General features: G+C 32.1%; 2 protein-coding genes across 3 annotated transcripts; both read right to left on the bottom strand.

The window, feature by feature from the left end:
• Positions 1 to 2,547: 2,547 nt before the first annotated feature.
• LOC132799334 (cysteine-rich receptor-like protein kinase 34) lies at positions 2,548 to 3,568 on the bottom strand. Its single transcript, XM_060816627.1, has 3 exons — positions 3,286 to 3,568; positions 3,053 to 3,194; positions 2,548 to 2,967 (listed from the first exon to the last, which is right to left on the bottom strand). The coding sequence occupies exons 1-3, from the start codon at positions 3,372 to 3,374 to the stop codon at positions 2,632 to 2,634; spliced, it is 567 nt and encodes a 188-aa protein (XP_060672610.1). The 5' UTR covers positions 3,375 to 3,568; the 3' UTR covers positions 2,548 to 2,631.
• Positions 3,569 to 7,618: 4,050 nt separating this feature from the next.
• On the bottom strand, positions 7,619 to 11,297 carry LOC107434341 (cysteine-rich receptor-like protein kinase 6). Of its 2 annotated transcripts, XM_016045807.4 has the most exons (7): positions 10,190 to 11,293; positions 9,832 to 9,948; positions 9,460 to 9,611; positions 9,169 to 9,379; positions 8,379 to 8,616; positions 8,146 to 8,287; positions 7,619 to 8,060 (listed from the first exon to the last, which is right to left on the bottom strand). In XM_016045807.4, exons 1-7 carry the CDS (start codon positions 11,022 to 11,024, stop codon positions 7,707 to 7,709), a joined length of 2,049 nt encoding a protein of 682 aa, XP_015901293.3. In that variant the 5' UTR covers positions 11,025 to 11,293; the 3' UTR covers positions 7,619 to 7,706. The 2 variants fall into 2 exon arrangements, with proteins under 2 accessions (XP_015901293.3, XP_060672609.1); XM_060816626.1 differs by lacking the exon at positions 9,832 to 9,948 and having other exon boundaries at positions 10,190 to 11,297.
• Positions 11,298 to 14,430: the final 3,133 nt, after the last annotated feature.

Here is a 14,430-nt window from a genome sequence, read left to right as displayed (position 1 = left end):
ATAATTTCTAAATGGATTAAAATCAAAATGACCACCATACCACATATGGATTGAAATCAAATCTATTAACCGTATATAAATACAATACAATACAAAGCCACATAAGTTCCAAATATTTTAGTCAAATAACAAATACCGCCATAAGTAGTCAACAAGAAAATAATAATAATAATAATTTAAGGTTCCATCCAAGCTCTTCACCGATCAGGACCAGTACAAATATTTTATCATTTTTAACATTCAACAACACATGCTGCCAATCCATGTATAACTTAAAGGAGACATAATAGGATCAGTATCACTGTTATAGCATTTTTTATGCTAACAACATATGTTGTCAACATAATAGTAATATGTGGCCAACACACACACACATACACACACACACACACACATATATATATATATAGAAATCCCAACTTTCAATTTTTACAGCAACAAACAACAAACAACAATATCATGCTTTCACTATCAAAATGACTAAAACAATGTCTATCATCATTAGCGAGACCATCCATTTACACAACAATACAAACAAAAAAAAAATTTAATAAATAAATTAATTAATCAACAAAACACATGAAAATACATGGTGTTAGCAAAGTTTTAGACAAATTGTGACCCACACAACTCAATCAGACATCAGCAACCATTCCAAACAACCCATATGCAAACATGAAAGAAAACGACTATATTTTTAATCTTAATTTTTGCATAAAGGTAATATTCATACATATCTCGTCTTCTTGTCACAATCCTGCACTTTTGAGCTTTTGCAATTTTGTAACCATATCCTTTTCCACATCAAAGCCCAATGTCGTTCTTTCACAAATCAATCGAGATCAACAATCCTAAGCAAGGAAAAAAAAAATCTTAATCCCTCAACTTCTCAAACAAAATTAAACAAAATCCCTAGATTGCTTTTACAAAATCAAACAAAATCAACAAGAAATTTATGTGCAAGGTTTGTGTCGAAACAGTGAGTTTTGTATTTTCAATTTTTAAAACATTTTTTCCTCACAATTTTTTTCTTAAAAAACACGAACTTATTAAAACAATCGATTTATTTGTCAGGTGATACTCATGTGACCACTTTTTTAACAGAAACCGTTAGGTTTTAACAATTTGGATAGTAAAGGGTATTATCTATCAAAATTTTTTTTACAAACCCCAAACTAAAAAAAGTGAAATTAGGGGGTACTAACCTGCATTTTACCATTTTTTATATATTTTTATTTTTTTGTTGAAGTTTTGAAAAAAGCAAAAACCAGATTTTTGATATTACATAAAATTAAAAATGACAAAAAATATGAGTCCTCCATGCTTTGGGAGGCTGATCTAAAGGCTCTATTAATGATGTCCATTAATCCTCAAGTTGCTAACTTAAAGGCATCTTTATTGACGCTTTATTGTATATAAATTTATATATATATATATATATATAAATTTTGCTTTTAATAATAATTTGATTATGCATATATATATATATATATATATATATATTTATTAGATTAGGAGTTATGTAAATCTCGGTCCCACCTTCACAATGCTAGTTCCGTCCACGGCCATATCCCCTATATAAAGGTGGTCTTTGCCTTGTATAATCATAAAAACAAAAACAAAATAAATAAATAAATCATAATACAAGCTATTCTAGCATTCTATTATTTGGTTCTCTTCTTCCTGATCTTTTCACATGATGATGCAGAATTTTTTTTTTTTTTTAATGTCTATCTCTAGAAATGTCAAATTCCAGGAAAGTGGATTTGAACTTTCATATGAGGAAACATCTTGCAGCCAAAAGAATCTTAGGAAATGTAAGTAAAGAAAATAAGTAGCAGTATTTAAGTTAATTATAATAAAAGAAGCAACAACATTTATATAATCAAATGAATAGAAATATTATAATCATTACTTTTCAAGTCAAAATACAAACTTCGCTGGAAAGAAAAATTTAGCCCACTGATAAATTTGTCAAGACTATTATACGAAGTTTTATTTTTATTTGTTTATTTATGATATTATATGAGACAGTTTTGATGGTCAACATAACAGAATGGCAGAATCCTCTCTAAAATTATTCAATATTTTAACCATTGTCAGCATTACTACACCGGCCTATACAATTCCACCAAAAGGAGTTTTGTATTTTTTATTATTACTATTATTTGTTATTTTTTTGGCAGACACATAAAGGAGGAATTCTGACCATGGCATTTTAAACTGAGAGCTGAACCCCACTGAACGAGCGTAAATCATGGGCTAACTTAATTGTTTTTTTGGAGTATTGATTTTCTGAAAGAATTGAAGCGCAACAGATACAATATGATATCCTAGAATGTCTTGTAGTGTTGCCAAGTAATCTATCCCTTCTTTTACTGAAGGCTCTTATATTTATTTAATTTGAAGGTCTTATTTGAATTTGCTTTAAGGTGGCTGCAGGCCATTTAGCTAAGCTAAATGTACTCTGCAACAAATATTGTGCTCCTTTGGCTGAAGAAAGTACTTGTGGTTATTTGCACCCGTAAACAAACACTGACAACTTGATGAGAGAACGATTGATATATAAATAAACAATTCAGTAATTGTGATGGGGAAATACAGAAGAAAAAGCATTCAAGTTTTGACATTTCAATCCCGGGGGTTTAATTCAGTAATCGTGACCTGATTAACTGATTGATGTGATTCTTTTGTAGTAAACTCGTCCAATTGAAAATCTAAAACCAATAATGAATCATCACTTTCCTCCGAAATAAAAAATCCTGGCCTTGAAGGCATTGACCGAGATACAGCATAACCATCAAGAATCAAAACAACCTCTGACATTTTGGGTCTATTAGCAGCAGCTTCTTGAACACATAGCAAACCCATTTGGATGCACTTCAAAGCTTCATGTCTAGGCCACTCATCCCCCATGGTTGGGTCCATTAGCTCCAAAGCTGTTCCTTTGCTCCAATGTTCCCATGCCTATCACAAATCCAACCATCCAAATATTTTTAATCAAACATTATCTACTAATTAATCATAGTAACCATAGTACTGGTTTACTTACATGGCTTTGAAGATTTGTTGAGTTTCGAAAGCTAGAGTTCCTTCGACCGGTAATGATTTCCAAAACCAAGATACCAAAGCTGTAGACATCAGATTTGGTCGAAAACTTTCCATTCATAACATACTCTGGTGCTATGTACCCACTGCATAACATTTCAGAAAATTCAAGTCCTTTATTATGGAAGAGCAATATGTGAAGCATACATATTGAAGCAATTCACTCACTCGACTTACAAAGTACCAGAAATCCTATTTGTACTGCCGTGAGTTTGGCTTTCACAGAATAGTTTTGCTAGACCAAAATCCGAGATTTTGGGATTCATATTCTCATCTAATAGGATGTTGCTGGCTTTCAAATCCCGATGAATAATCTTGAGCTGAGATTCTTCATGTAGATAAAGTAGCCCTCGAGCAATACCGACAATGATCTGATACCTTGTTTTCCAGTCTAGAAGATTTTGTTTCCCTTCAACTAATCGTTTGATTTTCAAATATATGGATTAATTATTTGCCACAAATAATGTTCATCGATTTATTCAACAAAGTTGTTATGCAACTATGAACGAACACGACCTGTTGTGGTGAGAACGTTAATGACCAGCGCCAACCCTGGAAGGATGTTTTACCGATATGATAACCATAAGGTATATTTTAACTTTTGCTTGTCTTAGGAGGGGTTTTATGTTAATGGAGTTTAAGGTTGGGGAAGCTGCAAAAGGTACAGAAACGAAGTAATTGATTATTATTTTTTATTGGACACATAGCGATTTTGATTCTCAAACACAGAATTAGTACATCATCTTTGAAGCTTAGAGTGTAGTATAGAACTTGATAAATTCCATTTTAAATTACCAAATTGATAATTGATTATTGGCTGCAATATATGCATATATATATATAAGTAGTAACGATATAGTTGATGACAACTGTTACCTGGTTACACAAGTAATAAATTGTTAATGTTTGTAGGATGCTGAAGGATGCAATTTTTCTAAATGGATTGATGCACCTATATTAAATAATGCAAAGGATGTGATAGATCATTTAAGGGGGGAAAATTCAAAAATTGGAGGATGAAATTAAAGCATATAAGCAACAAGAGAGGTATGAGAAAAAAATGATAGATGATTATAAGTTAGAGTTGGAAAAATGGATGTCTCGGAATAAGCACATGGGAAAAAATGTTCGAAATTTGAGGTCAAAGTAAACAACTATGTAATCAAAATTTGGAAGCTATACTTTGTATTAACAGGAATTGTGATAGTTCTTATGTTGTTGCTCTAGAGTGGTTGTCGTTGTGGATGTAAGACAAATAGAGGTTATTTGTATTTGAATTATGGATGGTTTGTACAGCTGTGTGGATGAATGTTCAATGTCTTGTACATGATGTACTTTAGTTGTTGTGATGTATTCAATTTGACATTAGACAACAAATGTTCAATGGAAGGTGTTTTATATTATGTAGTAATGGAGGATTGATTTCCTTTGTATTACATATTTTATGATTACGAATTATCTTGTTTAGTATCTTAAGGTTATTATGTCATTTTGATCATAATTTTTTGGTCAAATTGTTTATATTCACGTGTAATATATAACCTATTTCAAATATTACATGTCCATCATTGATCATAGACTTTTGAACACAAAATAAGAGTAATTACTGTTTAATCTTAAGTAGTGCGAAATTTCAAATTAATTAATCTAAATATAAGGGAAATTATATATTTGAATATATTCTTGAGCATAAAATAGCATTCATTCACATCTAATATAATAATAGGCATAATAATAGAAGCCCAAAAAAAACCAAACATATGCTAAATATGTCCAGACATATGCTAAATGTTGGAAAACATACTAGAAAACACTAAATATCAACTAAAATCCATTTTCAATTTGGCTAAGATATTGATTTTCCTTTTCCTTTGCCTCTGCCTTTAGAAATCCTTCTAAAAAGTGGTGGTTAGTACTACTTCTTGCCTCTAGCTCTATTGGTTGAGGTTGTTGGTCATCATTGGAAATGTCACTGCCTGCACTTCCTTTTCCTCTCCTTTTCCCTTTCTTCTTCCTCTTCCTTGGGTTTCTACTAAAGACCCTTTATCTATCTCTGCATTATGTGTGGCAATTTATATAACATGCTAAAACAAAAATCAGTTGTCTGTGTGATTATTTAGAAGCAACAATTTACATCAAGGTCATTAGTAACAATTTAGAATATCAATCACACTAATAGGCAAAAATCATAACATTGTTTAAAAGTACTTCCTTTAGCTTAAATTAGAAAGAATTACTTATACCTATAGGTGGAACTATGGTTGCAGATGCCATGATGGTTGAATTCCCACTTACTATGTCATCATTATCATTGCCTCCCTGCCATAAGTAACAAACATATAACAATTACTCATATGACTACACATGTAATAACTACTCATATCTATAAATTAATTTGAATATTACCATATTAGTTGTAGCCTCCTAGTTAAACTGTCTCCCAAGGTGCCAGGTTTTTGGTCTCTTCATAGCAGCTTGCTTACATGACCTCTCGTTATGTCTCCACTCCCAACAATGCTTGTACTTTACTGTTGGTCCCCTTGGACGCCGTGCATTGTCCTTCTCAGATGGATCTCTCATTCTTATTCTTTTTGGCCTTCTAGCAGCCTTTCTAAATTGGGAAGGGTACACAGGGTCAAATGAAGCCTTCATCCACATATCTCGTCCACTCAGTGGGAAAATAATAGGTTTATAAGCTCTCATGTAGGCAATTGTACTATATGAAGGGTCAATGTAATCAGTTGGATCAATGTCGTTCTATCACAAATCAATCGAGATCAAAAATCCTAAGCAAGGAAAAAAAAAAATTTAATCTTAATCCCTCAACTTCTCAAACAAAATCCCTAGATTGGTTTTACAAAATCAAACGAAATCAACAAGAAATTTATGTGCAAGGTTTGTGTCGAAATGGTGAGTTTTGTATTTTCAATTTTTAAAACATTTTTTCCTCATAATGTTTTTCTTAAAAAACACGAACTTATTAAAACAATTGATTTATTTGTCACGTGATACTCATGTGACCACTTTTTTAACAGAAACCGTTTGGTTTTAACAATTTGGATAGTAAAGGGTATTATCTGTCAAAATTTTTTTTACAGACCCCAAACTTAAAAAAGTGAAATTAGGGGGTACTAACCTGTATTTTACCATTTTTTATATATTTTTATTTTTTTGTTGAAGTTTTGAAAAAAGCAAAAACCAGATTTTTGATATTACATAAAATTAAAGATGACAAAAAATATGAGTCCTCCATGCTTTGGGAGATTGATCTAAAGGCTCTATTAATGATGTCCATTAATCCTCAAGTTGCTAACTTAAAGGCATCTTTATTGACGCTCTATTGTATATAAATTTATATATATATATATATATATATATATTTTTTTTTTTTTTTGCTTTTATTAATAATTTAATTATACATATATATATATATATTTAGTAGATTAGGAGTTATGTAAATGTCGGCCCCACCTTCACAATGCTAGTTCCGTCCACGGCCATATCCCTATATGAAGATGGTCTTTGCCTCGTATAATCATAAAAACAAAAACAAAATAAATAAATAAATAAATCATAATACAAGCTATTCTAGCATTCTATTATTCGGTGCTCTTCTTCCTGATCTTTTCACATGATGATGCAGATTTGTTTTTAATGTCTATCTCTAGAAATGTCAAATTCCAGGAAAGTGGATTTGAACTTTCATATGAGAAAACATCTTGCAGCCAAAAGAATGTTAGGAAATCTAAGTAAAGAAAATAAGGAGCAGTATTTAAGTTAATTATAGTAAAAGAAGCAACAACATTTATATAATCAAATGAATAGAAATATTATAATCATTACTTTTCAAGTCAAAATACAAACTTCGCTGGAAAGCAGATTAGCTTACAACAATTAAGGCCTACATAGCGAAAGAAAAATTTAGCCCACTGATAAATTTCTCAAGACTATTATACGAAGTTTTATTTTTATTTGTTTATTTATGATATTATATGAGACAGTTTTGATGGTCAACATAACAGAGTGGCAGAATCCTCTCTAAAATTATTCAATATTTTAACCATTGTCAGCATTACTACACCGGCCTATACAATTCCACCAAAAGGAGTTTTGTATTTTTTATTATTACTATTATTTGTTTATTTTTTTGGCAGACACATAAAGGAGGAATTCTGACCATGGCATTTTAAACTGAGAGCTGAACCCCATTGAACGAGCGTAAATCATGGGCTAACTTAATTGTTTTTTTGGAGTATTGATTTTCTGAAAGAATTGAAACGCAACAGATACAATATGATATCCTAGAATATCTTGTAGTGTTGCCAGGTAATCTATCCCTTCTTTTACTGAAGGCTTTATATTTATTTAATTTGAAGGTCTTATTTGAATTTGCTTTAAGTTGGCTGCAGGCCATTTAGCTAAGCTAAATGTACTCTGCAACAAATATTGTGCTCCTTTGGCTGAAGAAAGTACTTGTGGTTATTTGCACCTGTAACCAAACACTGGCAACTTGATGAGAGAACGATTGATATATAAATAAACAATACAGTAATTGTGATGGGGAAATACAGAAGAAAAAGCATCCAAGTTTTGACATTTCAATCCCGGGGGTTTAATTCAGTAATCGTGACCTGATTAACAGATTGATGTGATTCTTTTGTATGATGTGATTCTTTTGTAGTAAACTCGTCCAATTGAAAATCTAAAGCCAATAATGAATCATCACTTTCCTCCGAAATAAAAAATCCTGGCCTTGAAGGCATTGACGGAGGTACAGCATAACCATCAAGAATCAAAACAACCTCTGACATTTTGGGTCTATTAGCAGCAGCTTCTTGAACACATAGCAAACCCATTTGGATGCACTTCAAAGCTTCATGTCTAGGCCACTCATCCCCCATGGTTGGGTCCATTAACTCCAAAGCTGTTCCTTTGCTCCAATGTTCCCATGCCTATCTCAAATCCAACCATCCAAATATTTTTAATCAAACATTATCTACTAATTAATCATAGTAACCATAGTACTGGTTTACTTACATGGCTTTGAAGATTTGTTAAGTTTCGAAAGCTAGAGTTCTTTCGACCGGTAATGATTTCCAAAACCAAGATACCAAAGCTGTAGACATCAGATTTGGTCGAAAACTTTCCATTCATAACATACTCTGGTGCCATGTACCCACTGCATAACATTTCAGAAAATTCAAGTCCTTTATTATGGAAGAGCAATATGTGAAGCATACATATTGAAGCAATTCACTCACTCGACTTACAAAGTACCAGAAATCCTATTTGTCCTGCCGTGAGTTTGGCTTTCACAGAATAGTTTTGCTAGACCAAAATCCGAGATTTTGGGATTCATATTCTCATCTAATAGGATGTTGCTGGCTTTCAAATCCCGATGAATAATCTTGAGCTGAGATTCTTCATGTAGATAAAGTAGCCCTCGAGCAATACCGACAATGATCTGATACCTTGTTTTCCAGTCTAGAAGATTTTGTTTCCCTTCAACTAATCGTTTGATTTTCAAATATATGGATTAATTATTTGCCACAAATAATGTTCAATAAGGCTAAATTTTTAAAAATATATATTACTCACATATATATTAGGAGTTCTATTTTGGAAGGGTGCTTGGTTCAATCAGAAAAATTTTGTATTATAATCTTTTGAAACAGTTGTGAAAAGGGCTTCATTAATGTAGGACTCTAACCAAATGTGGGGGGAAAAAAAATTCTGATAAAGAAGCAAACAGAAGAGAAAGAATGGAAGCTTGTCAAAAGATGATAAAAAATAATATATATATATATATATATATGTGTGTGTGGAAGTTTGTCAAGAGATGAAAAAAAAAAAAAAAAAAATTGTGTGGCTTTTGCAGGCTATATACGGTTTGTGAGTTTGAAGGAACATCAGCATATTCTAAGACAAAGTTTCCTTAGAGAACTGAATTCATTTTTTGCCTAGGATGAATGACTCATTACTCATGAACATAATTTTGAATAGCAAGTTTGAGAAAATATAGATGAGGAAAGTGATAGAAATACGGAAAACAGTCCATACCAAATAAAGTTTTGTCCAAGCTCCCATTCGGTAGGTACTCATAGACAAGTAGCTTCTCATTATCTTCCAAGGAGAAGCCCAGCAGCCTTACAAGATTCTTATGCAACAGTTTAGCAACCACCATTACTTCAGTTTTTAGTTCTTCTATACCTTGAACTGAGTGACTTGACATCCTTTTCACTGCTATTTCTCTTCCATCATGCAGTTTACCCTTCAAAACAGATAGTATTAAGTATTAGAGGAAAATAAGAACATAAACTATAGTGCACATCAATCTAATTAACTGAGTACCTTGTAAACTGTACCAAAACCGCCACTTCCTAGTTTGTACTTATCAGAGAAATTTTCTGTTGCTGCTTGAATTGATTTTACTCCAATAAAAAATGAAAGTATGCTACTACTATCATCTTCGTGAAAAGAACCACCCTCATGAAGAGAACCATCTTCATCAACAATATGAGAGAAATATCAGTTGAGACAGACGTGAAAACAGTTTCGTGCACAAGACAGGCTTACTTATATAGCAAGTTAGCAACTAGCAAAATGTGAAAATGATAAATATACCATCACCATATATCTGTTTCTTTCTATCAACGCAAAGAAAGAGAAAGTTATTATCTAAGCTGAAATTTGACTGCATGATAGCAAGTACAATGTAATTACCAGCTCTCTTTTTCTTAGCATTTCTCCTCACAATGCAAGCACAAAATATGGCAATCACTAGAAGGGCTGTAACAACCGTCATCACAACGACAATTGTTTTTGTAGTATTCTTCTTCCCTGCATATAAACATCCAATAGTCACAATGTTTTTGGAAATTTGTTTCGGTGAAAGAACTACATATTCTTGCAATTGCAAATTATGTTTGTGAATAACCAACCGGAGGATAATAGTAATGTTACTTTCCAGTTGCAACCTAAATCCGGCTAGATTACACAACCATTCACAATGTATTAGCAGTTACACATCATATATTCTTAACACAGACAGTTATATATGATTACTAAATTGGACATTTACCCGTAGGATTGGTTGCGTTAGTACTTGCGGTTGGGGTCGAATTTGGCTTGAGCAATGAAGCAGGGGAAGGTGCTATATGAGGTGGTGAAAGTTGTACTGATGCCTGAAAGAAAGGATATATTTCATATCGAAGAAAGCAATTCATAGAATAAAACCGAACTCCCACTTTCAGATTACACCGTTGAGTGTAATTGAAAATGAATTGCAGGCAAGTGAAGCAACTCCCATTTTCTAAGTCTGCGATGCATTGCACCAAACCGTATATGTTCTTATCGGAACGAATACTGATGTTCCCAACAGCAATCTTCGAATCATCAGATTCGGCAGAAAACGAAAGATTGTCAAACAATTTCCGAAGCCGAAGATTGAAAAGAACAGGTTCAACAGCATAATCTGTAGTTTCACACAACAGTAATGTTGGAAAGCTAGTGTTAACAGGAGACAGAGTGAAATACTCTATGGAGCAACGGTCATAGACTAGGGAAGCCATTTTCTGGGTGGGACAGTTTTGTCTGATCTCTGTAGCAGCAGTTTTGATACATATTTGACAATTTTCTGCAGAGAAACGGGGAAAAAAACATTGTACGACACCATAAACGGTGTCTGGGCTCTTACCCACAGTGATGCTGGAGTAAACGCTGTATTCAGAAGAATTGGAAACGAGGGAAGTGAGGGCTTGATTCAGATTTTGCTCGAAAACACTTCCAGGAGAGTAGGTGAAGGAAGAATTACAGCCACTATAGGAAAGGTATTCAGCTTCAGTGAGATAGAAAGATTGAAGAATTTTCCATGAAAGAAAGAGTGAAAACAGAGTTGATAATGGAAGAGATTTCATTTCTATGAGGTGGGATCTGTGAAGAAGCAGAAGAAAGAAAAAAGGAAAAAAAAAAACGATGGGATTTATGCTAATTGTGATTATATGAAGAAGATACTAATCATGCCCTGCTTCCTGCAAGATTGCACAGCAACTTCTCAAAAACAGAGTAAAAACAGAAAACACGATAAAGAGGTTGCTGTGCCTTTATCAGGAGAAGTACATCATGCATTGGCCTGTTGACTTGGTTACTGGTAGAAATATTTCTTTGGAAAAATTTAAAGAACATTTTTGTGACTTTATTTCAAATTCATTAACAATGTGTAAATGATGTTTTTTTATTATTATTATTATTTGGATAAAAATTGTAAATGAAATTTGAACGATGATTTATATATAATATATTTAAAGTAAATAAATAAAATAATCATCATATAATATATTTAAAGTAAATAAATAAAATAAATAAAAAATAATAATAATCAATCTAAAGTTATATCCATTTGTATTCCGTACTAAAGTACTTTTAAGAAATTTGAACATAAATAGTTAATAAAATAACTGTTTTTTTCTTTTTTTAACTGGTAAATAAATAACTTATAATTGTTAGATTATGTCATGCTTCTAAATTGGCATTATTAAAATATAATTTAAGAAATAAATTAACAATCCAAATTTGGGTAAAAAAAACTTATTACTTTATCTATTAATACTTTTCAATGTATGATAATCCATGTAGATACATCTTTTAGCGTCCAAAATACTCATACCTATACTCAATAGACAAGTCAACCTCATGCGAAAGCACATATGGATTTGAATCTTCCACCTGGTCCCATGCTGTGGAAAAACACAAGGAAATTAGATTACCACAATGCCCATATTATATAGTTCTCCATCTTTTCAGATTTTTTAAAAGTCCAAATTTCAGTCTATTTGCGGGGCCTTGAACGGAGACTAGCAACCAAAGCTGGGGCAATAAAATGATTGCTGCATATTCAAGAACTTCGGTCAAGGTGCGCCTTCAGCGTTTGTATTAAGTATTTGCATAGTTATAGTTTGCTTGCTGTAATTTGGAAATATGTGCTTTGAAACCACAAAAAAAATATAAAATAAAAAATAAAAATAAAAATGTATTAAATATTTGCATAGTTATAGTTTGCTTGCTGTAATTTGCAAATATGTGCTTTGAAAACAAAAAATAAATAAATAAATAAATAAAAATAAAAACGAAAAAACTAAGTATTCAATCTATTTTAATGTCTTTGCTCCCGTCTGAAAAGGTCCATAAGTTGTTTACATGAATAACATATAATCAATGTAACGAATTTTAAAAATAGCTTATATTTCTAAAATAATGGTAAAAGCCACTATTTCTTCCGATAATTGTATGGGTTCCAATTCTCCAATTAATAATAAGAAAATAATAATAATAAAAAGAAATGCATCGAAAATAAGAAATAGACAATAAAAGTTAATTTTTTAAAATAATTCGTTAAATTATTCATTAGGTTTTCTATTGGCCATCAAAGTTTTTTTCATTTTTCATTTCCTAAAAAATGTAAAGGAAATCAATACTGATATCAATATCCTAGAAATATCTAAGATATTTCATATACTTGGTAAGCAAGAAAAGTTTTGGAAATGTTGAAGGAAATATCTACAAGCACCTACGCCGTAGAGTATCGGGCAGCACCTCGTTTAACCCCAGCGTAAGGGAATGCTCTAATTTGAATCACATGTCAACTTATAAGTTGGTTCAAGAGCGTTGGAGGCTTTTGGCTAGCTATAAATATCTTCCACAATTTTGTGTCCTGGCCTTTGGCCCATACAAGGTGGTGAGCTTGTCGTAAGTCAAAGCAAATACTTTTTGACTTATGATTTTGACAAAAGAAAAGGGGTCAACAATGGTTGGTTTCTAGCTTAATGTTTAACTAGTTCACGACCAAAAACGACGTAGTTCCTTTATTATGTCTCATTTTAATTTCTACTTGGTTTTCGTTTACAGCTAATACGGACAGAGAGTCAAGAAATGCCTTCTGAGTTTTTTTTTAGTTTACAGCTATACAAACTCTCTCTCTGTCTCTAGCTATCTCTCTTTTTTTTTTTCTTTTTTTTTTTTAATCTTTCTCGTCATCTTTTTGTTTCAGCCTTTCTATGGATTTTTCTTGATAAATTTCTATGAGAAAGGGGTTTGTGAAGGTTCTGATGCTTGACTGCTCTTTTACGATGACAACTTGAATAAACCCCAAAAAAAAAAAAATAAATAAATAAAAAATAAATTCCTTTTATTTTTTTGTTTTTGAATTTATAGAGGATTTTGATTCTGAATTCTGACCATGACATTTCGAACTAAAGAGCTGAACCAATTCAATAAGGTTCATAGGAAAAATAACTCATGAGGCATTTTAGTTTTGATGTTGGAGTCGATTTTTTGAAAGATTGAAACACGGCAAATACAATCTGATCCCAAAATGTCTTGAAGTAGTGTAGTTAATTAATTTATCCCATCTATTACTCAAGGCTCGTATATTTATTTAATTTGAAGCTCTTAAAATTTACTTCAACTTGGTTGGACCATATTTAGCTAAGCTAGCTAAATGTGCAAGATATTCTATGCTCCTTTGGCTGCCGAAAGTACTTTTGGCTATTTGTGTCTATAAACAAATACTGACAACTTGATCTGTAATATGAAGATAAAAATTTGATATTTGATAAACATTTATTCAGTAATTGTGATGGGGAAATCCAGAAGAGAAACCATCCAAATTTTGACATTTCAATCCCGATCGTGACCTGATTAACAGATTCATGTGGCTCTTCTGTAGTAGACTTATCCAATTGAAAATCTATGTAGGATTTGCAGACAAAAAACACGGCAAAATGAAAAGGAAAGAAAAAGAAAGGTTGAATTGGTGTGAAACTATTTTGCATTCATTCATGGATAGAACATATAAACACAAGCTTACAGAAACAGTAATCATACTGCCAAAAGACAAGCCATACTTTGGCTACCTAAATGCAACAATGTTTTGGCAAAAAAGCTAAATGTAAAGTAACTCAACATCATAAAACAACTAAGACAGCAACAAAAGTGTCATTACAGAAACACTTCTCCTTGACACTTTTGCTGGAAACACTAAGATCATTTCTTAATGTTTCAAACCTGTTTTTTGGCAAAGCTTTTGTCAAAATATCAGTAAGCTGGACCTCAGACCTGCAATGAACCATCTTCACTTCACAGTTTCTTTCAGCTTCCCTCACAAGATATTTGACTAGAATATGCTTTGTTCTTCGATGTTGACCTGGATTTTCAGCAATGGAAATTGCAGACTTGTTGTCACAATATATAATGGTAGCTGTTACTTGCCTCTCATTTAAATCAACAAGCAACTTCCATAGCCATAAAGCTTGATTTGAAGTAGCT

The sequence above is a fragment of the Ziziphus jujuba genome, chromosome 4, assembly GCF_031755915.1.
Source record: "Ziziphus jujuba cultivar Dongzao chromosome 4, ASM3175591v1".
Classification (NCBI taxonomy): Eukaryota; Viridiplantae; Streptophyta; class Magnoliopsida; order Rosales; family Rhamnaceae; genus Ziziphus; species Ziziphus jujuba.
Note: the sequence above shows the minus strand (reverse complement) of the source record. Positions and strands in the feature narration are given on the sequence as shown.